This window comes from Cydia amplana, chromosome 3 (assembly GCF_948474715.1).
Source record: "Cydia amplana chromosome 3, ilCydAmpl1.1, whole genome shotgun sequence".
Classification (NCBI taxonomy): domain Eukaryota; kingdom Metazoa; phylum Arthropoda; class Insecta; order Lepidoptera; family Tortricidae; genus Cydia; species Cydia amplana.
This window is the reverse complement of record NC_086071.1, coordinates 3,949,430-3,975,140: the sequence shown is the minus strand read 5'-3', so window position 1 is coordinate 3,975,140 and position 25,711 is coordinate 3,949,430. Positions and strand designations below refer to the sequence as shown.

At 38.8% G+C, this 25,711-nt stretch overlaps 2 protein-coding genes across 2 annotated transcripts in view; one reads left to right on the top strand and one right to left on the bottom strand.

Moving 5' to 3' along the window:
• Positions 1 to 6: 6 nt before the first annotated feature.
• On the bottom strand, positions 7 to 18,210 carry LOC134662403 (LIM domain only protein 3-like). Its single transcript, XM_063518617.1, has 6 exons — positions 18,120 to 18,210; positions 3,856 to 4,087; positions 3,342 to 3,467; positions 2,556 to 2,697; positions 999 to 1,178; positions 7 to 303 (listed from the first exon to the last, which is right to left on the bottom strand). The coding sequence occupies exons 1-5, from the start codon at positions 18,163 to 18,165 to the stop codon at positions 1,029 to 1,031; spliced, it is 696 nt and encodes a 231-aa protein (XP_063374687.1). The 5' UTR covers positions 18,166 to 18,210; the 3' UTR covers positions 7 to 303; positions 999 to 1,028.
• Positions 4,805 to 25,711, top strand: part of LOC134662393 (DNA repair protein complementing XP-C cells homolog) — a 153,443-nt gene continuing 132,536 nt past the window's right edge. The window contains exon 1 of the mRNA XM_063518607.1: positions 4,805 to 4,814. The gene's annotated coding sequence lies outside the window, so the exon portion shown is untranslated. The remainder of the gene's footprint in view (positions 4,815 to 25,711) is intronic.

The window sequence follows — 25,711 nt, the reverse complement described above, 5'->3', positions numbered from 1 at the left end:
ATAGACTAATGTACCCGTGCATTAATAAAATATGCTCGCTGGTGTCGCGAAGTAAATTCGCACGTCGGCGCCTTTGCGATTCGGAATTTAAACAACTTTAAGATTATAACTCGAACAAAATAAAATAATGCATTCATTTTGGTGATGGTTACTTTACAATGATTAAGATGAATCGGGTTTGTCACGTTAAATCTATTTGCGGTGTTTTCGAGAATTGCCGGGTGCTTGCAGAGTCGAAAACGTCCGCGTCAGGGACGAAGCTTCGACGGCCAATGCGTCCCGCCGACACTAGTGGGGTTTGACCTAAACAAAACATTTTCAGTTAATATTTTATTATTAAGCTTATGAAGAACTTTCCCGTACACAAGGTATAATACTAAGTAAGTTTTAAACAATAATCTGTCCGAAATTGGAATATTGTCCATTAGTTCTCAATGAAGCTCTTTCATAGAGAACGTCAGTTATATTTACTTATATATACTCGTATATATATAATAGGTACCTTTAAACACAATCGGACGAGGTCAAATATTATAACTCAAAGATCAGACTTGAGTTAAGCTTAGAATAATTTTAAAAGTGGAGAAATTACTGTCTTGGCATTAATAGCATCGGTCGCAGACGTTTCTGCTTGTTAAAAACTAAATCAGCCTTAAGTTATTTTCTATAAGTACCTAATTAATATTATTTTATTTGTTTTACTTTATTGGAAAAACAACATTAAAGTATACGCCTACATCTACTATACTAGCATCTAGAGGCTCTTAAATTCCTATTTCAGTTAGCTTATTTCAAGTACGTTTTGAAGAGAATAACAAACAAGTATTTTTGAATGTGAAAATAAATAGTAGGTAGGTACTTACTAAGAACTAATATATAGAATATTACAATGATAATAGCAATAATAGCCATTATTTAGTTAGATTCGTAGGTACGTAGGTTAATTAAAGAGGTAGGCCATCCAAATTTCACCTTTATAATAGTGATTTGATACCAACCGAGGCGAGAAGTCGGCGCGACATCGTCGGTCATCGCGCGGCGTCGCAGACGTCTGGGTCGGGCGGGCTGCCGTACCCGCTAGACGCGTCGTCTGCTCCCGCGCAGTTCCCGCCCTCCTTGTCTACGGCGGCCGCGCCGGCGCCGCAGCCCGCGCCGCCGATGTAGCCTGCGCTGGGCGACTGCAAAGACAACTGACTTTCAGTCTGGCGGTAGGCGGTCTTACAATTAGCTAAGGGCAAAGGCGCAAAGCGTAACGCTTTTACGTCAACGATGGAAACAGAAACGAATATTTTACTAAATACAAGGCCTTAAAGTTTCAAAAAAAATAATGACACAATTCAATTCCTTGCATATTGTTTTAAAAATATTGTATTATAGTAACCATATACATAAACGCAATATATCACCGACAAAATCGCAATTTCCTTGTTTTCCATACATTGAAACGGCTTCTAACGTTACATGATGACGTCACGATGTATTGCCATTTTCTATGTAGCGTCTCCTCAGTAAAGTCCGGTGCCAGACTTTGACCATCATTTGTGACTTTTTTATTGCTTTAAGACAATGTGTCCCATACAGACATTTGATCCTCAAAACAAACCTGATCGTATGATACCATTCATAAAAAAATATCAAATACCCTGTTAGCCTACGGTACACATTATTCTGTAAATAGTTTGAAGTTTTAGGATCCTTGAACTGAGATAATATATACCATTATGCAGGTATAATGACGTCATTTTTATATGAAATCCTTAACTGATTACAATTTAGGATTTCATACCCCATTGCACAATTCACTAGTCAAGATCTTGACAGACCGTGCACGCAATCAAAAAGTCGATTAGAAATGTCGCGCAGCTGAATGGGCCCTCTACTCGCGCGACTCATAAAATGAAATAGATTCCCCCACATTCGCATTCCGACAAGCGTTCGTACGAGAAAGATTAATGATCTTATACAAAAGAAACATAATAAAGTAGAGATAGAATCTCCCACTAACAGTCTCCTTGTGGGAGTTATTTACTTCGCCGGGCCGACTTTTTCACGTGCCCTTTATACGTGATGGGCCCATTTGAAAAACAAACCTTTTCCTTATAACGAGATGAAAATCGTAAGATGGTGCGTGTAATTACGAATTACCATAATCATCATGGCTTTTCTGACTTTAATGCGATGTTTTATAGACTGCAAACAAGCGTGCATAATGGCCGAGTCCGTATTAAATCGATAAAGACGGGGGTAGTTGGTGTTGTGGTGATGCCGGTTTGAAGCTATTAACTTAACCATAATTTGTTACAACGACGAATGGAACAGGTTCGCGGTCTCACAGACCGCATTGGCCCACGTCAGACAAAATACATGTTTTCTCCATGTCTCGACATGGGAATACACGGCTATAATTTACACATGCATATTTTAAAATATTGAAAATCCGAAGGCCATAACGGAAATAGAGACATAAGGAGGGCAATCGATGTCGTTATTCATAGAGTTCCAGATTGCGATGGCAACTAGTTCAGTGTAGGCTAAATATGAGTGCATATAAATACCTGTAAGCCGCTGACTTGGCGGCGGATGTGCGCCAGGCCGCTGGGGTTGGCCGCCATGCTGGCGAACACCAGCCTCTCCTCGTAGTCATATTCGCATAGGATTTTATTGTCGCACAGGTAGAATCTGTCACCTACGCAGAACCTGTACCAAACATGGTTCAGTGTTAATACATATTGTATACTATATATTAAAAGTATCTATGACTGACTTTGTTCGAAACACTTCACAAAAATGTATTTAGGTAAGTGTTTTATTTAAACAAAATTAAACGGCTTTAGAAATAATATTGAATAATTATTTCAAAAGTGTTTATCGATACGCGCGATACCGTTCGCCTGGAAAACCACGCGAAATACCTACAATAGGTACCTACCTAATTATCATTTACTATGGGAAAAGCAAAATTTACGAGGTTCTCTTTAAATATTAAATAATTATTTCAAAAGTGTTTATTGATACGCGCGATACCGTTCGCCTGGAAAACCACGCGAAATACCTACAATAGTAATCCAGTGAAATTGTAGAATTTTGTAACGTGGCTCTTCTGCGTCAAATCCGGTAGTTCTGATTTTTTGCAGACTTATTTATGATGTTGGCCCAATTAACGGATTTGACGCAAACGCTAAATGTATAAATTTACTGTATTATAGGTACCTACCTAATTATCATTTACTATGGGAAAAGCAAAATTTACGAGATTTCAGGAAATTATAGGTTTAATATTAACAAGAAATAAATAATAGCGTTAAAAAAGCTTCAGTTAAAGTACAAAAAGAAATTCTCACCTGTGATTGCACTGCTGACAGGCAAAACATTCTAAGTGGTAAACGAAACTCTTGGCTCGCATAACCATTTCGAAGGCCGGGATTACTTTGTTGCACGCTACACAGTTGCCGGTGGCTCCAAATAACCTATAAAAAGTAATCATTGGATATAACTTTAAAATAGGTACGACTGTACAGATTAAGAGGACTTGCTATTCATGTGTAATTTTCAAAGATTATTAAACCACTTAAGTATTTTTAGCCATGGCTTTTGTCACCACAAAAGAAAGTGCGAAATAAATTAGACAGCATGCCGAAATAGGTACCTATTACTATTAAAGCCTGTGCACACCGGATGCGTGCGTAGACGTGCACGTGCACGTGTGCGTTGTAATATATAGATCCTTATGAGAGACGGCACACCGCTTGCGTGACGTGTGCGTACACGGCTCTAACATAATTTGCTTTTGTTTTACGTATTAATATGCTGATTACATATACACAGTTCTCGCTCTTAACAACTTTAGCAATCTACCTAAGATAGTCCCTTTTGCAGAGCATGAGATCCGCCTTGTAGTAAAGTTTGGAGCCAACTTCGCCAAGCCGGCAGTCGCAGCAGCCGCACTTCAGGCAGTCCTCGTGCCAGAAGCGCTCCATGGCCTTGAGGAGGAACCGCTCCGTGATGACCTTGCCACACTGCGCGCACAGACGCGCGCCGCCCGTGTTCGCCACGCTGCTGCTGAGCGCGTACTTCTCATCCTGCTGACCTGCGGGCAAGAGGTTTTCATTAGGGGACATACATGGACGCTGTTTTCCGCTTGACAAAGCAGACGGCACTTCTTAATGCCTCGCGAGTGAAAGAGGCAGACACTGTCATTATCACGCGGTCGCATAGACAATTATGATCATTAACAAACGAACCTATATCATTAAACAGTCATGTTATAAATGATGCTCTCCGAGAGTAGACCAAGTTTCAAACAACAAAGGATACAGTGTGGATATGTTGTAAGAAATAAAAGTTTTATAATTTAATTCTAATACGTCTAGCAGCAGGGAAACATGCGGGGTATTTTGTATAATATGAACTGCATTTTGCCTTTCGGGATTAGTCCCATAGAAAAAGTAGCTTAGTATGACCTCGAAAAAAACCTATGAAACTACTTCGTAAATATTTGACCTAGAATTGAAAAAACATCCTGTATACTGTATACAGTTAAAGGTTCTTTATTTCCGGTCTTGGGTTCTTCGTAGAACCATAAATATATAAAGAATAGGTAGTAAGGTTATTTTAAAAGGTCATGTTTTTAAGTTAGGTACCTACACGTAAATATTATAATTATTATATATAAATGAACATAATTATGCTGCATGCTAAAAAGTCAAGAAATGATTAATTGCTTAATTTGTGCAATTACGTTACAGTCAAATTATCGGTCAGTCAGTTCTATGAATTCCGTAATTCCCTTTCGCTTTCGGCCTTTCGGGTATTTCGTTGAGAACAAGTTAAAGAAGGTAATTTACTTTAAAAGTGTAATGTGTACCTTCGGAGGTGACACGCGATTTATATTTTAGGCAGAAAGCTGAGTACAACGCAAAGTAATTACTTTCTTCATTAAGTACCTTTACTCAGGTATGTATTTACAACTTGTTAAATTAATAGGAGATAGGAGGTGCAATTGAGTTTCCATTTTTTATACTAATATCACTTCCAAAAGTATTTATTGAAACGTACCTACTTGTTGAATAAAAGATAAACTAGTTAATTATTAACGCTTGACAAATTGATTAATCCGATGTTATACAAAAACGCCTGTAACACAAATAAACTAATACATACATTATCTAGATTTTTTTTCTATACAAACATATTGTTGGTATTTCTGAACTACCTACCTTTATTACGATCAATATTAACCATTACCTATTAAAAACACGTTATAAAATTATGCGTCACGCTGGCTAAATCATTATGTTTCTCAATGGCGCGATGGCGCTTGCGCTCATCTCAGATTATACAGAATGATGTTTTTGCTGGAGGTATTTTTCTGTCATAAAAGTGCCATATTAATTGCATTTCTTGTGCGTGTGTGCGTAATGACGTCAATAGCTGCGTGTCACGCGGAGCGGCTCTGCCTGAATTAATTGGCCCAATTAGACAGTAGAAAACAATCAAGACCAGCTTACTGACAGTGTAGGTTTTATTGTCAGTATCATGACATGGTAGGTACTCACCCACGTAAAATAAAACAGGACTTTTCTTGAGAATACTGTTCACCGATTGTTGACCCGTTCAGACATTCTGTGTGATCTCTAGTTATTATCACACATAGGTGCAATACATAGTTCTACAATTAAATTAAAAGTGTATTTTGCTACCTATGTACGAAATTGAATACAAACTGCCAAATGAATTTGGATAACCATAATATGATATTCCAAGGCCCGTTGGTTAGTCAAAATACTGATCATAATCATACCGTGTGCAGACATAATGAGTAGCGTATTACGCACAATTACCCACCCGTGTGCAGCGAAAGAGAATTCATTAGGTCCAAGCTTTAATTTCAATCGTTCTTAGACTTAATTATGTTGTTATCCTTCGTGTCAGCCAGACTGATGGCGGGCTCAACGGCGGCTCTGAATAAGGGGGTTGCATGCTACAATTATAATTGGGAGGAAAATAGAAGTTGAATAAACAGAGGTACCTACCCGTTTAGTATAAATCCTTATTATTACTAGCTTTCTTACTATTATTTGCTTACTATTATTCGTAATTACCTATATATGTATAAGGAGGTTGCGAATTCGCTTCGTAATGTAAGCGATATCCTAAATGAATCAATGTGTTGCCTATAGCAAACAATCAGTTCCAATTTATCGGTACGCCGTCCACATAATAGTGTGCACGTCAAACCAATCAACGACCCAATTGAAGGGGTAACTAGGTGGACGTTACTCATCTCAATCTATCACGTGCCTCGATACGTCTCGTTTATTGAAGCCGACGTCGCGACAATAAAGTTAATTGGACAATATTAATGACGTCGTTAATAATAAAATAATAAAGATGACGCACGGCCCCCCGTGTTGTAATTAGCGCCCGCCGCGGGATCGGCCGGAGGGGCTGGATGCTGTTACTGGGGGTTTCAGTTACGCTACCCGTTTTGTTTACAAATAACATCTATTTTTTGACCAGTTAATTGGCTGACTTGTATGTAACTTCGAATACTCAAAATGTATATTGAGACTTCGTGTGTCTCTTGACACATTTCTATATATAAAAATTATTCGTAGCGCGTACTTAGGTATCACAATATCCTTTTCATTAAAAGGTACCTACTCAGAGGCCCATGCGCAATTACATACTTAATTATTTTTCTTCCTACGGTTTTGAGTTACGTTATTACTTGTCTCTTTTATGCCTACTTACCGTGGATTCAATAAAGCAGGCTAAGTGGATGAGATTGTGAGCATTCGGTACATCCACGATGGAATTTAACGTCACTTTTAACCTTAAATATGTTTTTTCTTTGCTGTACCTATTTAGGAATCATCTTTCACTTTATAATTTAATTGTTTGGAAAATTCACTGTCAGTATTGTTTCATAACCGATTAACTAAAATATTACCCGTGACATTTTATTAACTGTGTCAATTATCTTCATACCGATTTATCAGTATATTATTCAATTATCTGAATTCTTGGTTCCCAAGACGGTTAGGAATTTGAATGCCATACCTTAAGCAAATCAATAATAGCCCTTCCTACCTCATCTAACTACTTATACTTGGGAAATTCTTGCGATAAAACCCGCTTTGTCGATAAAAAGAAAACATTGCGCGCTTAATTGCCGCATAACCAACGCTAATATGTTTGAGGAAAAATGTGAACGTGCATAAGCATAGGTCGAATGTCTACAGGCTGATCAAGAAACTGGACTTGACTGTATTATGAAGATGTGCATATAGGTACCTATAATGAATGAAACAGCTCTTAGAACATGCATCGTTATCTTTGTACCTATAAATATTTTGTGTTGAATACAATAAAATGTAAGGTAATTTTTTAAGCGTAATGCATAACTTTAGTAATGCGCGATATTTTATGCAATATGCATAGCTTTCTATGAAGATTTGACTAAGTTATACCTAATACTATCGTTATGGATCATATTATAATGATACGGCCGAAGTATCGATTATCCTTTATAATAATAATCGTTACATGGACATTTTTGTCTTAACAAGCTGCGGTTTCCCTCAACATTCTCAGAACGCACAATCCGGTTTCCAGTTAAAAAGATCAGGACGAGTAATGTACTGAAAACCATAACACTTAATATTGATATAACGCAGCTTCCATGATTTTTTAGTAGTTTACCGTACCTATCGAATCATCATCAACGAAAATTTCAATGAGAATGTGTCAGTAATTGAGAATCCTGTCGTCAAATGAACACTAAGAGTTGAATTGTCTCAGATACGGTGCTTGCTAGAGGCATTGGTATCTCATTGACGACATACGCTGCGGAGATAGAGCAGCACACTGCCTTTCAATGCACGCAGCGCGTAAGGCGTTATAGTCAACGGGAGACTAAATCTCATAAAATACACCTTTACACACAACATGCTTAGCATCGTTAAACCACAATCGAAGCACTTCGCCGAAGAATGTTGCGACGGTTCGCGGTTGTTATGCCCATTCCAGGTGTAATGGCGTAATTATGGGGCCCGTTCTAATGGATGGATCGATATTATCGATGCAGAAGACCACAGATCTCATATCGCGCTGACGCTTTAAGATAGTTGAAGTGTGATAGTTGAAGAGACAGACAACAAGAACAAAAGCGTGACTACTTTTAGATTTTTGTAGCATCCTAGTGACCCGCTTAAATTTGCCAAAATACATATGTATAAGCCCGCTGGGCCTGGAAAATACGAAAAACTGCATTGTTAGTTACTTTCTTATATCTTTGAATATATTAAATTACAATTACTATTCGTATTACAAAAGGATATATAATTAACACATAATAATTCGGAATTCACAGACACCGAACATTGACAAGCGATCGTGTCTATGGGCCCGATTCGGATTTTGAAATAGTCATCTATTCGATATCTTTTAGACATCACCAAGATACGATAACGATATGTTTAAGATCTACTTAACCTGTCAAATTTGATATTTCCACGATTCTGGAGATACTCTTGAACGATTTCCACAAGATATGACTTAGAGATCCAATTCACATCCAATAGATATCTAACACTATCTAACGTAAAAGTGACATTGGTTGCCCGAATTGCGTTGCAAAAGAAAACTAGTTGAAATCTAAACTATAATAACGTATCTAGAATGGATCTAATAAGTGTCGTCTCTTGTGAATATCTTGAAGGTCGAATACGGCAGTAAACGGCAGTTAGCGCTTGAGTTTGCGCAGGCGCGTCTTATAAGTAATGCGATGCTAGTTCGTGTTGCGTTTAATGCAAGTTTTTCTTATTCTCAGGAAACAAACACTTAGCATGCGTTTCTCATCATTAGTTACATTATTATATATGGACCGCGATGGCGACAAGCAAGCAAACGGCTCGCCTGCTGGAAAGCCAGATTATGAGGGCGTGCAAAGGTATTTACAGGTGTCACTTATATACCTACCTACCTTTGTAATGTGGTTACAATATGCAGTTTCAGGGTTATCAGATTGTAAACAGAGTGGACATATACACTAACTCCTATGTATACTACTCATAATACTAGTTCGTCTAGAAGTAGATTCAATACAGTATCAACTACATTTCTATCCCCCTTCATCAATAAAGACATTCTTAGTTGAGCTCGGCAACATTTGAAGAAATATATTTCAAATCTCTAAATAAAAAATAAAAAAATAAAAAAATAATCGTTTATTCAGATGAAATAAACCCTAACATACATTTTTTTTTTCTTCTGCCAAACTGCAGGACAGTTTGTTGGCAGAGGGAACTCCCTTAAAACATAGATGGGTAAAACTTAGCTACTTAGGCAATTGCTTAATTAATTGTTAACAGTAGGTACATCTTATTGCTTATGATGGTAACTTTAATTTAATTTTGTCTAATAGAAACATTTTCATTTTAAATTTAAACATCCTAAATGATTTACATTCCCTTATATCATACGGTATTTCGTTATACAATTTTGGGATCAAGTACTTCCTACATCTTTTTCCATAATAACTAGGTTTCTAGGTCTTACCTTCAACGGTTCAGGCTGTGCGTTTTCCATCTATATCAACTGATATCCGGAAAATAAGTATTTAGGTACTAAAAGCTCTGATTCAGAGAAGCCTCAATGCCACGTCCTTCAAACGGTTTAGATTCCAATATGAAATATCCAATAAAGACTTATCTTGTAATTTTATTCGCAATAGCGAAGAACCAATTACCTTCATACGGTAAACCAATAAAAGGTGAGTTAATATGTGGTCGGCACATAAATATCGGCTGGTGGAAGCCGCTTCGTATTATTTTCGTTTTATTACCGCGGGGCCGGGAATTTGATAGAGTCTTGGCTACCGAACTGCCCGGGCAGTACTAATTCAGCCAACACAGCCGGCCGGCGCCGTATTAAGGCGGCGAAATGAAAAGAAACCCGGAAATGGATGAAAAGTAATTTATTTTGGCGTGAGAGGAGCGACAATGGCGCGAGCATAATATTGCTATTTCGGCGCGGCGCCGCGGCGTATGCCAGTCAGGTGACCAGGCAGTTTGTTAAAAAGCTTAACACACATTTTTAATTTTTACACAGATTTATAAGAACAAAACATGTATGTATGTTAAATTGTTGGTTTTCATGACATATAATTCAAATTAATAGATTTTAAATTACAATTTTTATAGGAGGTAAAAAATATTATCAATCAATCAATCAATCTTCCTTGCCGTATCCGGCAGTGGCGATTCCATCAACAATTCTTATCCGGATTATGAAATGCCCTAATGTGGCTCGCAAAACCAAACTTTGTCTTGAAGATGCGCACAAAAAATATTTTGTAATAACACTTATATATATCAAAAGCCAGTCTAGCAGTCTAGCTAGCTAGCCTGGCAGATACAATTAAGCTTCGTTGACTGGGATACGTTCCGCGATTTCTCGTGCCACACTACTCTACCAACTTTAAATTAATTTTCTAATTTCCCGGCGAATTTGCTTCTAAACATGAGATCTAAATGGAATCTGTAATGGCCTTTTGTTCTGGTCCATTCTTGCTGAAACTGTTTGCCGAGGCTGCTAGCGATGGACCTTTGCTCTTTTAGATTACTTACAGTGATAATTAATTAATCGTGACCTTAATAAACCTACTTATAAATTTTAACGAAAATGAAAGCTTCGAAATAAAATAAAAGTGAAAAAATTCACTAGGTTCCCACTTTATACCACTTTGGAAGTGTCTCTCGCGCATGACGCAATGACATTAGAAACCTCAATATCATTTTTGAAGACCTAACCATAGATAACCCACACGTATGGGTTTGATGAAAAAAAAATTTGGGTTTCAGTTCTAAGTATGGGGAACCCCCAAAATTTATTGTATTTTGTTTTCTATTTTTGTGCGGAAATCTTAATGCGGTTCACAGAATACATCTACTTACCAAGTTTCAACAGTATATAGTTCTTATAGTTTCGGAAAAAAGTGGCTGTGACATACGGACGGACAGACAGACAGACAGACATGACGAATCCATAAGGGTTCCGTTTTTTGCCATTTGGCTACGGAACCCTAAAAATCCACAGAGCTGGTGTGCAGTGGTGAATCTTAGAATGTTTATACCGCAGTGGTATTGATATAAATAGTATACGTTACTATAATACGTTATTGTTTTCCAATAATTTTCGCAATAATGGAATGACAAATCTTTAGTTTTGAATGGTTTTGATCAAACTATAAGTTCAGCGTCGATATTGTTAAATAAAAATTAAAACCGGCCAACAGCATGTATATAGGGCCATGCTCAGTGTAGGGTCCCGTAACTGCCTTAAACGGGCGCTAGTAGATTGTGTCATAATAAGTCAAAGGGAATATTCGCAGCACTTATATATGTATAAGCTGCGCTGCGTAGGTATACCTACGTACATACGTAAGGGAAGACTTTTTGCGAAAACGCACGGACGGTATAAACGATCATGTTCGCTATAGCTTTCATTAGAAGTCTTTACTATGCTATGTATCACTACACTTTATAAACAAAGCCCCCCGCCGCGTATGTTTGTGTGTATGTATGTTTGCGATAAACTCAAAAACCACTGAACGGATTTTCATGCGGTATTCACCTATCAATAGAGTGAGTCCTACTGTCACAGGGACCATCATTCGACGCGAGAGGTCTAGCATTTAATTGCTTTTATTCAATTGGTATTAGTATTTGAATTAAATCGTTTCTACATGCAGCCCATTATTGTAATGAACCGGCGTAACGTGACGGCCGCAATCGTTCTGTGCAATTTACAATCGTTCATTGCGTACTGCAATTAACTCGCTATCTCCGACATGTCCGTACCTGAATCTCGCTATTCTTGTAAATGTCACGCCAATTACCACATGACTCGAGTTAACGCATAAGGCGTGCTAAATGTGTCAGTATCAGATTTTTTGTCCTCGTTAGTCTTAATGGCTTCATAATTTTCTGAGCTAAAAGTAGGTATTCTAGTTTTAAGCAATGATATTATATAACCATAGATAGGTTATACTCATACTTGAGAAACACAAAAAATACTTCCATATTTATTACTGTGCCTACGAAGGAATCTGTTATTTTTGATTAATTTTCTCATTTCATCCATCTTTGTCACACTCGTTGTTAAACATAAGCTCGTCTCTTTCTCTTTCGGTGTGCGGGAGCTCGTTAGCACGTGCACATTACTCGCTTGTCCAGCCGCGACTAAAGGCAACTTGTCCAATTTGTCACAAGGTAAGCGCTTCAATTTTGGAACGCCTATAACCTATCTTGATTTATTAATCATTGGTTTTAAGGCTTCCAGTGTCCAAATGACTCTGTTTATGTAGGTCTTAATACTAAGTAGGTAGGTAGGTAGTTATTATATGTATGTTATAATCCATTCTTAATACTGCCGGTATTTTCCACGTTAACCTAATCCAGATTAAACTAATCGCAATCTACCTTAAGACAGCAATCATCTTCTAATTTAATTATACTATTCTCACGAAAGAACACCGCGATTAATGCAAATTAAAAACGGAATCCGTGTCCAAATTCATTACGAAAACGTTATTTCGCGGCGAGTAACTAAAGTGCGATACTAATGGATTCGTATAATGATTGCGGTTGCAGCTGCTCTACATCTACATATCGAGGGCTGCATGCTAAATGGGCGTATGCGCAAAATTACAACTTTTCAAGTTTTTGCTCTGAGCAACAATACTCTGGCCAATTCGAACGTTGACGGACATCAGATCAGAGTCATATTTGAATTATGTAATTTAGTTATCGCGCGTTTCGCTCGCGCCGATACATGTGCCGATTTTTCTTTAATAAAGGAAATGCTGCCAGCGTCCTCGGCACCATGCCAAAGGGGTCCAATTTATTAGATTTATTTTAATTTTATTTAGTAGGTATTAGTTTTTAGTTTTAATTTAGTTTTATTTAGTTAAGTTAGTTTTTTCTTTTAATGTACAATTACCTGTTAATTTATTTATTGACTAATTATATTATATGCCTAAATAAATAAATTTCAGCGCATAAGCCCCTTTAGCACGACCGACGCAGTCCATTATAATTTATTTAGTTTTAGTCGTCGGTCACTTATTAAACAACGGGGCTTGCACTGTTGCGATAGGTATTCCATTATGCGGGCACTAATTAGATTTAACCAAATGCGGGCTTTGCATTAATAACGCATGTAGACAAAAACTTAACGAGCAAGCCTGCTGCTAATGTAATTTAATTGCCGACACACAAAAAATTTGCATTAAGTAACTTAATTTTATCTATTTTTTCAGAACTTGTTTAATCCTATGTCGAAAAGCACTTAATAATTAGGTTACCCACCTATCATTTCATTATTTGCTTGATTGAGGAACTTGAGAATTTAATGGCGGGCTCAAATAACATTTTCATTTCCTAAGTTTCGACTAATTACCTGTGTTGCTACTAACAATAATTATTCTGTATCTATATGCAATGTAAATGTGCCACTCCATTCTTCATCAATTGGGGAACTATAAGATAAGGCCACCCTAAAGGGGCCCAGGGCCCACTCATAATCAGTCCGCCGGACGATATCCGCCTGTCAGTTGTTCGGAACTGTCAACTTTTTGTTCTAACTGACAGTAGGCTGATGTCGTCCGGCCGTCTGATAATCAGTACGGGTTCTTTGACGTACGTACCTACTTAGTTGTAAAAAAAGGCTTCATGCGTCTGAAAATAATGTTCCATCCAAAACGTTGATTATAAATAGGTAGCAAACGTAATGTCCAAGAGGCAATTCGAACGTACATTTTGATATCTAAATGATGTGATTTTGCTGTCATCCTGCGTGAATTTCGCTCGTACTTGTTCGAACACGTATTGGAGCGACCGAGAGGCACGGGCGAAAAATAACAAAATATCATATTGATATCAAAATGTAGGTACGATCGAATTAGCCTCCAGACCACTACCACGGCGCAAACACTATTGAAACGCAATGAAATTACAAGCATGTCATGGCATCGCGTCTTGGCAATGTGTATTTATTTTATGGCAAATTTCTAGCTTAATTGGCGTAAATCTGCAATAAGAGACTCTGGTACCACCCACGCGGCCCACCGTTAACATTTCCGTTATTAAAAAAGTACGAGACTTTGTCATCAGAGAAGTTAGCTTTTTTTTTAATTAAAATTATGAAATTGATATTGCCTTAAACAGCGAAGCTCGCTTGCCAACCTTGTAAAAGTTTAAATTCATTTTTGAATTAAGCCTATAATAGCAGTGGTAAACGATTTCCAAGAAAGAGTTTTCTGTTTGCGCAAATATAAAATATATTTTTTCTGATGGCGCAAACGTATTGTATCTAATTGGTTTTGATATCCGAAATGACGACGATCGTTATTAATTGCGGCTATTAATAAGATTATCGCCTGGATGCTGTGCCACAGCGTCACAAAGAACTGATTACTGACGCCATAAATAATAACTAGGTACCTACCTTATCTGAACAGGTAAGAAAACAATGACCTATCAATTAAATACGCATTTATAGATAAATATAAATGTAATGCTGATAATGTACATACCTCTTCTTTTTTTCTGGCGAGATGATTCGAATACTAAAACTTAGGGAAAACTATGTCTAGGTAAAATCGGGCCATGCTTCATACAGGTAGAATAGGAATTTATTGGTGTGTAGGTATTTATATGTATATGTCAACAAATTCATTGTCACTGTTTGCTGTTACGTCCAAAAATTTCCTGAACTTTTAGGTATATCGCCAGCCATTTCTAGCTTGCCTACTTACTCGTAACTGCCAGGATCTTTATGACTCCAGAATCAATTGATTCGTCTAGCTTTCCAAATTGCGATATTGTTAGTAGGTATATGTAAGCTTAGATATCGTTATATAAAAGTTAGTGTTTTCTGATATTGAGCAGTATTATACCTTACCTTATTATATATATAGTAGACTGACAGGAAGACCCCCGTGTGCGCTGCTTTTCTCGATCTTTCGAAAGCATTCGACCTAGTGTCGTATGAAAAACTATGGGAGAAGTTGCAGAAGGCGGGTCTTCCTCAAGAACTGATAAGGCTGTTAAAATATTGGTACAACAATCAGTATAACTTTGTGAGGTGGGGGAAGTCGGTCTCGGAAGGTTATAGAGCTCAATGCGGAGTCAGGCAAGGGGGACTTACATCTCCACTACTGTTCAACATTTATGTTAATCAGCTGATTGTCGAGCTCAGCAGCACTATGGTTGGCTGTTCGATCGGTGGCAAAATGATAAACAACATAAGTTACGCCGACGACATGGTGCTGTTGAGCCCGTCGATCAGTGCTATGAATAAATTGTTGAAGGTGTGTGACACGTATGCGGAGTCTCACGGGCTCATCTATAATATTAAAAAAAGCGAGATACTCATCTTTCGAGCTGGTAATAAGACCCTACCAATAGTTGAGCCGGTGACACTCGGCGGTGTTGCCTTGAACAGAGTGTCCAGTTTTAAATACCTGGGACATGTAATTACCGAGACTCTAAAGGACGATGCGGATATTGAAAGGGAACGCAGGGCACTGGCAGTAAGAGCTAATATGTTGATTCGCAGGTTTGCGCGTTGTACAGTGGAGGTCAAGAAAACATTGTTCATGTCGTATTGCCAATCATTCTACACGTGCAGCCTGTGGATCAATTATACGAAGCGCGCTTACAGTGCTCTGCGTGTCCAGTTCAATAACGGCTTCAGGATGCTGTTGGGGCTACCACGCTTTTGCAGTGCGTCAGGCATGTTTGCGCAAGCACGACTGGACGATTTTCATGCCATAATGAGGAAAAGAATCGCCTCTCAAATGTATCGCCTGCGGGGTAGCACCAACAGCTTGCTGGTAGATATAGCTGAGAGATGGGACTGTCCGTTTTATAGTCACTGGGCGTCTGCTCATCGTCCTGTGTACCAAGACCCCAAATGATGATTTTTTTTTTTTTTTTTTGAAACTGTGAGACCTAGGTTAAGATCTACTAACACTAGTAATGTAAGTCTGTAAATATGTAACTAAAATCTATGGGCAAACTGGCCTGAAATAAAGAATTTTATTTATTCTTTTATTTATTTCTCTTCTTAGGTTGGTTTTTTACAATATGGATATAAAAATAAAATACAAAAACACTTACAAAAACAATACAAAATACTTATAAACATATTATAAAAAACCTAACCTAGGGTGCCGCCAGCAGCGGGGCAAGACCCAAGCTGCCGGTGGTCAGGGCTGCAGAGAGAGGAACCGGCGGACTAACCGCGCCGTGTCCAAGATGACCGCCTTCTGCATCTGGCCCTTGACCCAACCACCTAGCGAGAGTCTCTCAAGATGTTGGTCGAGACTCTTCGCTATTAGACCGTTTACCGTTATTTATTTATTATTATTCTTATTATGTTATCCAAAGTTCCAGAACAATATAGAATGTACCTACATGGTTACCATGTTTAATATATTAGTTATTCACAATAGATTACGCACATTGGTAGTTCCCACCGTATTTGACTTCAACTGTAAATTATGTAGGTAAGTAGTACCTACCTACCTATTTGACTTAGCCTACATTGCCACTAATGTCTACCAACTGCTGCAGAAGTTTTCAGTTTAAATGAGTTGCGTAGTGTCATTTCTCCTTTAGAATTATTGCAGCGGCAGTAAAGCACTTCATTGTTTCTTAACGGCTGTCAAACTTGTAGAAAGTCGAGACAATCTGTGCTATAAATTATTTTCTCTCTGAAGACTCGGAGAGAAACTTAAGCCTGACATAAGTGGGCAATAAACTTCATCCAATTTGGAGATTCGCATCTGGAGGCTCTTATTAAAGCCCGAAAGTTAGTCCTTTTCATCCATCACTTGTAATACGTGTGTGAGTTATTGTATGAAAAATTGAAGAATAAATTGAGTCGCTGCAGCGGCGGCGAGACATAAATCCCAACTGAGCCCTCAATATTGTTTTAAAGGGGAAGTGGCCATAAATTTTATCAGGGCCGCCCAGAGCAGCGCAGAGCGCCGTGCCGGCCGCCTCCGCGCACTCTTCCGCCCCGCTTCCGCCGCGTCGCCGCGCCGTCTGCGACGAGTCTAAACAATTTTCCGCCACTGCTTGTGCTTAAAATGATACGGCGTGCCCATGTGGATTCCGAATGTCATGCCTCTAGAAATAGAGTGAAATCGACCAACCGAATAATATGCGGTCTGTTAAAATCCACCCGAAAGCAGGTATTTGCAAAATCAGCATGCCGCGATAATAAGCGTAGGTACAATGTAGAGTAATCAAAAGATTCTTCACTTTCGCGAAAGCTTAATACTTTTTCACTATCTATGACGCTGTAATTCACTCTTAAGCTCAATATCGTAGAATATTGGTTCACCACGTAGCGAGCAGCGTAAAATACGATTTGATTACGATAAGGACTCGCGCGACTGCACGCTCTACTTGTTTAGAGCTGCGAGTAAATTCAACGCACTGCTCGGAGTAGCCGTAACGCTAGAAAACTACACAAGTCGCTAATAAAGCGAAATTGTGACATTAACCTAGAGCTATTAAAGTGTTCCCTGCGATTACATTGTGGGGCACAATAAAAAATCGCTTATTTTTATCAATACAATCTGTATGTGTCCGACATACATTTCGCATAAATGTGATATTGCAATATCATTCGTCCCCTTTTTAATATCGCGCGCGGACGCTGCCGGGCGGTTTATGGCACAACCCTTCCCGCGTTTTATTCGCGACCTGTTTGTCCTAATATGAAGAATTGACGTCAGCAAAACGGAATTGTATTTTATTTAACGCACAATATTCGTCAGTGTATGTGTGTATCTATCAATTTTATTTGCTATGTTATAGTCATGTTTTTCAGTGTTTTATTTTAATTAATGATCTGTTTCTATATTATGTTTATAATAATTTAGTACATAGATAGAAACCTATAGTCGCTGCTGAGTGACGTTGATCGGTCCGGCAATTGAAGTTGGTGCAACCGGTTCTTCAGTCTGTTCTCGAGCCAACTAATTAGTAGCGTACAAAACTACGTAGGTAAAAGTAATTATATATATCCTGAATACTCACTGGGAGCACTGTCAGGCTTGTGCATGGCCGGGGGGTCGCGAATCATGGCGACGCCGTCACTTCTGCATCACACAACTGTATTAGATCTGAAACAAAAACAAAACGTTTAAAACTATAAGACTGGCAAAATATACTACTTAAGTATTGGTACTGTAAAGGACCTCATTGTTCATAAAGGAGTTAAGTACTAACAGTTGTAGTATTTAAACCCTGCAACCAAAGCCGACCTTTGTATTAAATGCTTATTTCTTAAAAATAATTATGCTATATTATGCTATAGTAGCTGCTTCTTTGAGACGGGTGCTTGTATTTTTATACACAAAGCATTTTCACTGAGACATGTGGGGATCGCTAAGAGCGGACGGCGCACGCGTCTCAGTGAAACCTCATTAGAATAAACGATATTCTCTCCTTACGTCCACTCCGCGCGAGACCTTATTACTCCGACAAACTGCTGTCAAACGGCACCAGCCAAGCTCTAGACCCACTATCTAAAATCAACTTTATTTACCACACAACTAGGCTCCTTTTCCGGAGTTCCACAAACATCAACCGCCTCTTTATAATTTTCTATTCTGTGTTCAGGACATAGAGTTTATTCTCAAAGCAACAGGAATAATAGACGCACATTCAGACGGTATTTCTTCGCGAAGGTTTAGACGTCCATACAAAGCTGGAAATTGAAACTTTAGACATTAATAACTCTAAGCTTAATCCGCCTAGTAAATAAAGTTTTTAAATAATGGTTATTAAAAATAATTAGGTATATATGAAAAAGTTCACTAGTTCTCATTTCATAAAAAATTACAATATCGTAAATCGGTAATAAATGTGGCTACATGGTCAATAAAAAACCCAATGCCTCTGCTATCACACTTAAACGAATCGAATGAACGAAAAAAAAATACTTTTATAACCGCATCTACATTCCCATCAGCACCTGTTACAAAGGCGGCTATCAAATTACCCGCGACATATCCGCGAGCGAGCGCGCCTCCAACCATAAATACGGTATTCGTTATGCATTTCTCATATTCATGAATCCGTTTTATTGGCCCCAATAAAATATGAACATCTCAGAATGGATATGAGAGAGCGGGCAAATCTAATATGGATTGCTGTGCGCCGGATTCGGTCCGATTGGCGGGTGGGGGCGGCCATCTGCGCCCCCGCCGCGGATCACGGTAATGGGCTTTGTGATCCACTCCATGCTTCATCTCATTTCAGAACACAAGTTTAATCGCACACGAAATAATGACTCGAGTCCGGGCCCGCACTGTGTAATCCAAAATTGATGACAATAAAAAGAGCAGTGCTGAAGATACTTAACTCCCATTGTGCCGTCATAAAAGAAGTCAAAGAGCGTATCCACACAATACTTACGTGATGTCATCGCCGTTGAGGAACAATCAGTCAGAGCGCGAGACCCTACAATAATCCGTCGCCGCGACTCTGCGACGCCGACAAAGGAGTAATTGTCGCTCGCTTCACGCCCGTATAATACAAATTTAAAGGGCGCTGTCACACTAAACCAGCCACAGAAAAGGGCATCCTCGGTCGACGTGTCAAAAATTCAACAGAGAGCCGGGATAAGTGGAATGGATGGCGACATCGCAGGCCCGGATAAAATATTCCACATCAAATCGTACGTCACTGGCTCTCGACTCGACTTTAAGAAAGTGCTTGGCACAAGTCTCTTATTTATTCGCTTTTACCTCAGTACGGCTCTTTTGTGCCTTACCAGATTTACAAGGCACCATTAGGGTATTTCGGTTTCTATGAGTATATGAAATCTTTCGAAAGATGCTTTTATAACCAGATGTATTTTACATAGTTAGCTCGCTTTATTTTTACTAAGATATATATAGTTAGTTTAAAAGTATGAGTTCTTAAGTAAATGTGATGATGGGTTTGATCTCGTGTAGGGAAAGCATTATCGATGTTACGTCCCGTCCCAGCGGGCAGTGGAGAGCGAGAAGAAGCCATTACAGGCACTTTCAGTAATTTGGGGTGCGCGGCGGAAACCCATTTGGGTATTATTGAGGTGGGGCCGCCGCGGCGACTATCCGTATCTACATTATGATTGCGTTATCAACGCAATCAATTAAATAGTATTACGTTAAAATTCACCCGACCGCCCGTTACCGACTGGCTACAGTCGCTCCGCGAGCAAATCATGGACATGCTTTTGTAGATCCGTTGTCACTAACCTGAAAATAAGGATTATGTTGCTGCTGATACATGTAGTATTTAATGCGGCTAATAACATACACGTGCAAAGTGACGCTGAACAATTTGATCCATTAACGTCGTAATCTGTTAAACACTCCCTTCTGACTCCACACTGATCGTATTCATTATTCACCGGCAGAGAGCAATTAAAGCTCCACTAATCAATCTCAAACTTCAGCCGGAGCTGAACTCTAATCAAGAAAACTCCTATTCCGTGAAAGCTCTCCGAACAAAATTTAACTTAATTAAAAATGTAAATTAAATTCCTAGGCGCCTCCACAAGCATCACGTCGCCGCGACGGCCCGCGCCAGCGCTCGGGGCTTTTGACTGCAGCTAAAAGGTTTGGGATTAGTGCGCGAAAGAGCTTTCAGTGCATTTGTAGAGCTTTTAAGTGGGAAGCTTTCGCTTAAGACACTTACATACAATGTAAATTTTATGTAGCTCGGAGTAGTGCTGTAGTAGGTATCAATTATGAAACAAATGGTACGCAGAGCGGCTGCGATGTACGTGTTAACTGTATTCAAGCCTGCCGTGTGTACTTTACGATTAATTACATACTAAACTTGATTAAAAAGTGAGGAAGTGTCAATATTTGTAAGTGATGAATGGGTTTGCCGTCAACAATCAAAGGGGAAGGGGCGGTAGGCTGGGAGGTGGGTGAGATCTGACCAAGGAAGTTCGGTGTCCGGAAATAAACCGCCCGTAAAATTGTCAATTCCGAGGGCACGCCGGCGCCCCTGACAATTTTGAGCCGGACGATTTGAACGGCTCCTCTGAAAACGGCCTATCTGTGTCACCGTTTAAAAGTACCTACATTACTAAAATACAAATGTGCCTACTTATTTTAGAAACTTGTTTTGAGACCAACTACTTGAACGACAAATGCAGTACAACGATACTTATTTCTATTGCGTGTCAGCAGAGCCGATTCCAACTGGGTGGGCGCCAAAACAATCACTGTTATTCATTACTTAACCCCTACAACGCATTACACGCCCAACATTCTATTTAATTACATTTCCATACAATGTATGTATGTACAGTAAATTGAGTAGACTTACCGAGTCCTAAAGAAAATTGGGTCGAGTATATCACAAGCCGCATACGCTGATAACACACGCATCGCCCATCCAATCACAAGGAGCTGCGAGCAGAAAGCTTATTATCGGGACGCGGTACCGAAGCGCCGGTAATGAGGACGGCGGACGTCCCGGACCGGACCCCACCAGGGGCTCACTCCGCTTTTTACTGTGTCGCTAGAAGCAGTGGTATTTTAATCAATTACTCGCGCGCTTGGCTCACATCTGCTCCAAGCAGTCATTAAGGTAGGTAGGTACAGTCTTAGACAAGGACTGGGACAGGGTTTCTTTATAAAGTGAAGATTTTCACATAGTCTATTCTGTACCATCGCCCACACTGTTAACTGTACATCGGTGGACCTTATGCCTTTTAAAATAAGGTCCACCGATGTACAGTTAGGAGTTTTGCTATTCCACCTATTTATTTACGATTGAATCGTTCGAATTCAATCGTAAATAAATCTAACGATTTATAATGTAACGTACTTTTTTATGTATAAATCGTGTTTCTTGCATTCTGAATTTAAATTATGTATAGGGTGTTTTTGAAGTAAAACTTCTTTAGCGGCGCTGGGCACTTTTTGAGGTGGGGAAAAAATGATAAACTCGAGACAGCGTAAGGCTATCACGTGACCGTAAGGGGCGTAAGGTGATCACGTGACCGTAAGCCCTGTAAGGTGGCCTGCACTCATAATTTAAATGGCATTTAAATCAATAAAGAAAAACTCAATGTTATTTGACATTTATGTTGCTGACTCCTTTTCAAGACTCTTTACCTATGTTCAAATAATTTGACGTTGTCATGGCAGTATGTAAATAAACATGTCAATGAAAAAGTGTGATCTTATTTGAGAATGATAATAATATATAATAAATAAATAGAATACCTCCGCTAAACGTGTGTATCGTGTTACCGGGCGTCGGTAACATAGTGAGGTGAGTTTTCACTTCTATCGGCACTCCCGGAGTGTAACTGTTGTTGCTTGTTATGGTTCCGTACCCAAAGGGTAAAAAACGGGACCCTATTACTAAGACTTCGCTGTCCGTCCGTCCGTCCGTCTGTCACCAGGCTGTATCTTATGAACCGCGATAGCTAGACAGTTGAAATTTTCACAAATGATGTATCTCTGTTGCCGCTATAACAACAAATACTAAAAATAAAATAAAATAAATATTTAAGGGGGGCTCCCATACAACAAACACGATTTTTTTGCTCTATTGTTTGTTGATGGTGCGGAACCCTCCGTGCGCGAGTCCGACTCGCACTTGGCCGGTTTTTTTTAATTATGCTGTACCTAATCTGTCGTAGGTACATAATACTCGTATATTATTATCTGGAAGACCGAGCTTTGCTTGCAAAACATATAAAAACTCAAAAATGTGCGTTTTCCCAGAGATAAAACCTAGCTAGAACAATTTTTCGCCACCGAAAACCCCTATATAGCAAATTTCATCGAAATCGTTAGAGCCGGTTCCAAGATCCCCCGAAATATATATACGTTATAAATTATAAATAAATAAATACAAGTTATAAGATAATATAGTCTGGCTAAACTTCTTAATTCTATCGATCTATTTCCATTTTAATTACTTACTTATTTCAGCAATTCTCTAACAACGTAACGACTATAATAGCTACGTCAGCTAAACATCTACAATTGAGATAATCTACTCCAGTTTAGTAGTGTTACTTTTATCCCGTGCCCGGACTCACTCAGCACAGGTCCACTGCATATGTGCGCTCCTTCGCTTTTTGAACTGCGATCATCGCCACACTCATCCGTGAAATTGATTCTCCAGAAAAGAAAAGACGAAAAGATAAATAAAAAGGAAATAGGAAAACACAGGCTAAGATTTGGCGTGAAATTGTTTTTCAGCGCCCACCCGCCGAGTACGCCCGGGCCCGACGCGGGAATTTCCCAATTACAGGGTGTGAACGTATTTGATTATACGATGTATCCCTCAAACCGAAGCTATTAATGGTCATTTTTATCAGCTTAATCAATTAAGATGCCTTTTTGTAATCACAAACAGTTTAACATCTAGAGCTATTATGAAAATAGCAGCATCTTTCTCTAGCTTTTGCGAAGCTCGTAATGAGTCAAATGATGGTCAAATGTTATATGTGACGTTCCACGGCAAAAGGTACCTTATGGCACTTGGCGCTTACGTCGCATAGCGCCGCAATAATAATAGCGCGCGGCGGCGGAGCGGCGTTAATAATAGCGTAAGCGCCAACGGCCATAAGGTACCTTTACCCGTGGGACGTCACATATTTATTATACTTACCTAACTACTTAATGCGGCCTATGTACACCAAGCCATGCGCAGTCAAGCATATAAACAATAGAATATTTCTTTGCTTCGATGCACTATGCAAGTTGAAATCAGTCTATATTTTACAGTAGCTATTAGGTAAGTTTATTGTAAAACATTAAATTTCAGAGGAAGGAACAAAAGACCCACTAGATTTTATCGAACATAATAAGACTAATATCAAATCTAAAAGGTCTACCTATCGGGCTGGAGATCAGTCGAATTGGGATAAGTTAAAACACTGTGACATCTCATCCACTACGTGATCCATTTGCCGAAGTAAGAAGCAATCTCATTCAATACCCCGCCGTCCCGGTTAGGGTTACCAGCCGTCACACAATTGCGGTCTTCTCAGAAATTTTATTAGTTGAAACTATGACCAGATATGTCAAAACTTTTTGACGAGTGACTGAGATTTTTTTTAGTGACACTATAATTAAAATGAGAGTTTTGTTTAGTTGAATAAATTTGACGGTTATCCGGTTTGCTGTGTTAGATTTGGGTGCATATCAGGAATTATGTTTATAAATCAAGACTCCTGAAATTTGTATCTGGTAACCCTAGCAGCCCGCTAACAATGCTATACTTTGAGCGCCCAGTATCACGGAACGCAATAAAACTTTACATTACTCTTTAACTACTTCCCCATAGTTATCAGCGTGTGATAGGAAATGGGGCATAAATATAGAATTGCTCGTAGTTGCATTTTATAGTCACCGTAGAACAATACCATTGCTTTTATTGTGTAACCGCTGAATAGGATATTAAATGAAATACAGGAGCAATATCGCTCAGCATACCAAATCCGCGCCGTCATTATAATATTTAATTAAGTAAGAAATGAGGAAAAATGTTTATAATGGGAAAACCGTACGTTAATTAAAATATTTTGCCTTTAGATATTTGAGTTTCATGGAAGCGGTGTTTAAATAGATATTAAGTATATGGGGTAAACATGTAATTGGCTGTTTCGGATCAATGGTAATTACTCGTAATTATACGAAACAAAGTAACTGACTCACGCTCAAACAATCACACGTAAAAAATCATTTGAAGCGTTTTTTTTTTTAATTTGTACTCAATATACTCGTAGAAGAACAAAACGACAACAAAAATAGTTTTGTCCTTATATTTATGTATTTTCTAATAGTTTAATACAAAAATGTGACGAAGTCGACAGCCCTAGTAAAGAACGGAGTATCGCTTTCCCCGATTGTATTAGATTCAGCTGCCCTTTTCATCTACATGTCGTTTTCTTACCGGCGCTAGTCGCGAATCGTGGATACGCCGCCGATTATTTCCTCATCGCTCACTGTCACGACACCGCAAAAATCAACCTGTGTAACACTCTCCCCATTATTTACGCGAACAAATGAGATACGCCAACACGCTACCTAATATTAATAAATTGATGATGAAATCAAGAACCGCTTCATTAAAATTGATGCGTAAATATATTTCTACGATACAAATCGTGCTTTATTTCAAAATCTCATTATTTATCTTATTTGGCAAAAAACTATGAATACGATTATCCACTCCATTCCAAAGGCTATCCAATAAAGCTAGTAGGTAGGTACAAAAGGTATCAAATCTTTTTCGTCCGTAGTGAAATTGAATATTTATCCGGGTAGTATCTCTATTCGGGAACAATTTTTATGTAGGGGGAATACAATCTCAAGATATTCCGGAGGGCCACTCCACGAGGATATTGGCAAATACCTTGCCTACATTACCTTTATTGCGTCGCAACTTCGCGTGCCTGGCTTGATTCTATCAGCGATTACTCGGGAATTATTCAATGCTTACAATATAGACAGATAAATAATTCGATGGGAGCTTTCCATTTGCAGCCCATCAGCTATGTAATGCTTGAATATTGCCGGTCGTGTCCGTTAATCAACATAATGTTTAACAAGATTTGCATTTAAAATGTTTATTATAAATTATGTTAATTAAATTAT

What these genes read in the sequence shown, in the direction of transcription:
- LOC134662403 (XM_063518617.1), bottom strand. Translation starts at nt 18,165, where the DNA reads ATGATTCGCGACCCCCCGGCCATGCACAAGCCTGACAGTGCTCCCA. An exon ending in CAAGCCTGACAGTGCTCCCA is followed by an intron (nt 4,088 to 18,119) that starts GTGAGTATTCAG and finishes TCTTGCCCGCAG; the next exon opens with GTCAGCAGGATGAGAAGTAC. An exon ending in TGTCAGCAGTGCAATCACAG is followed by an intron (nt 2,698 to 3,341) that starts GTGAGAATTTCT and finishes TGTTTGGTACAG; the next exon opens with GTTCTGCGTAGGTGACAGAT.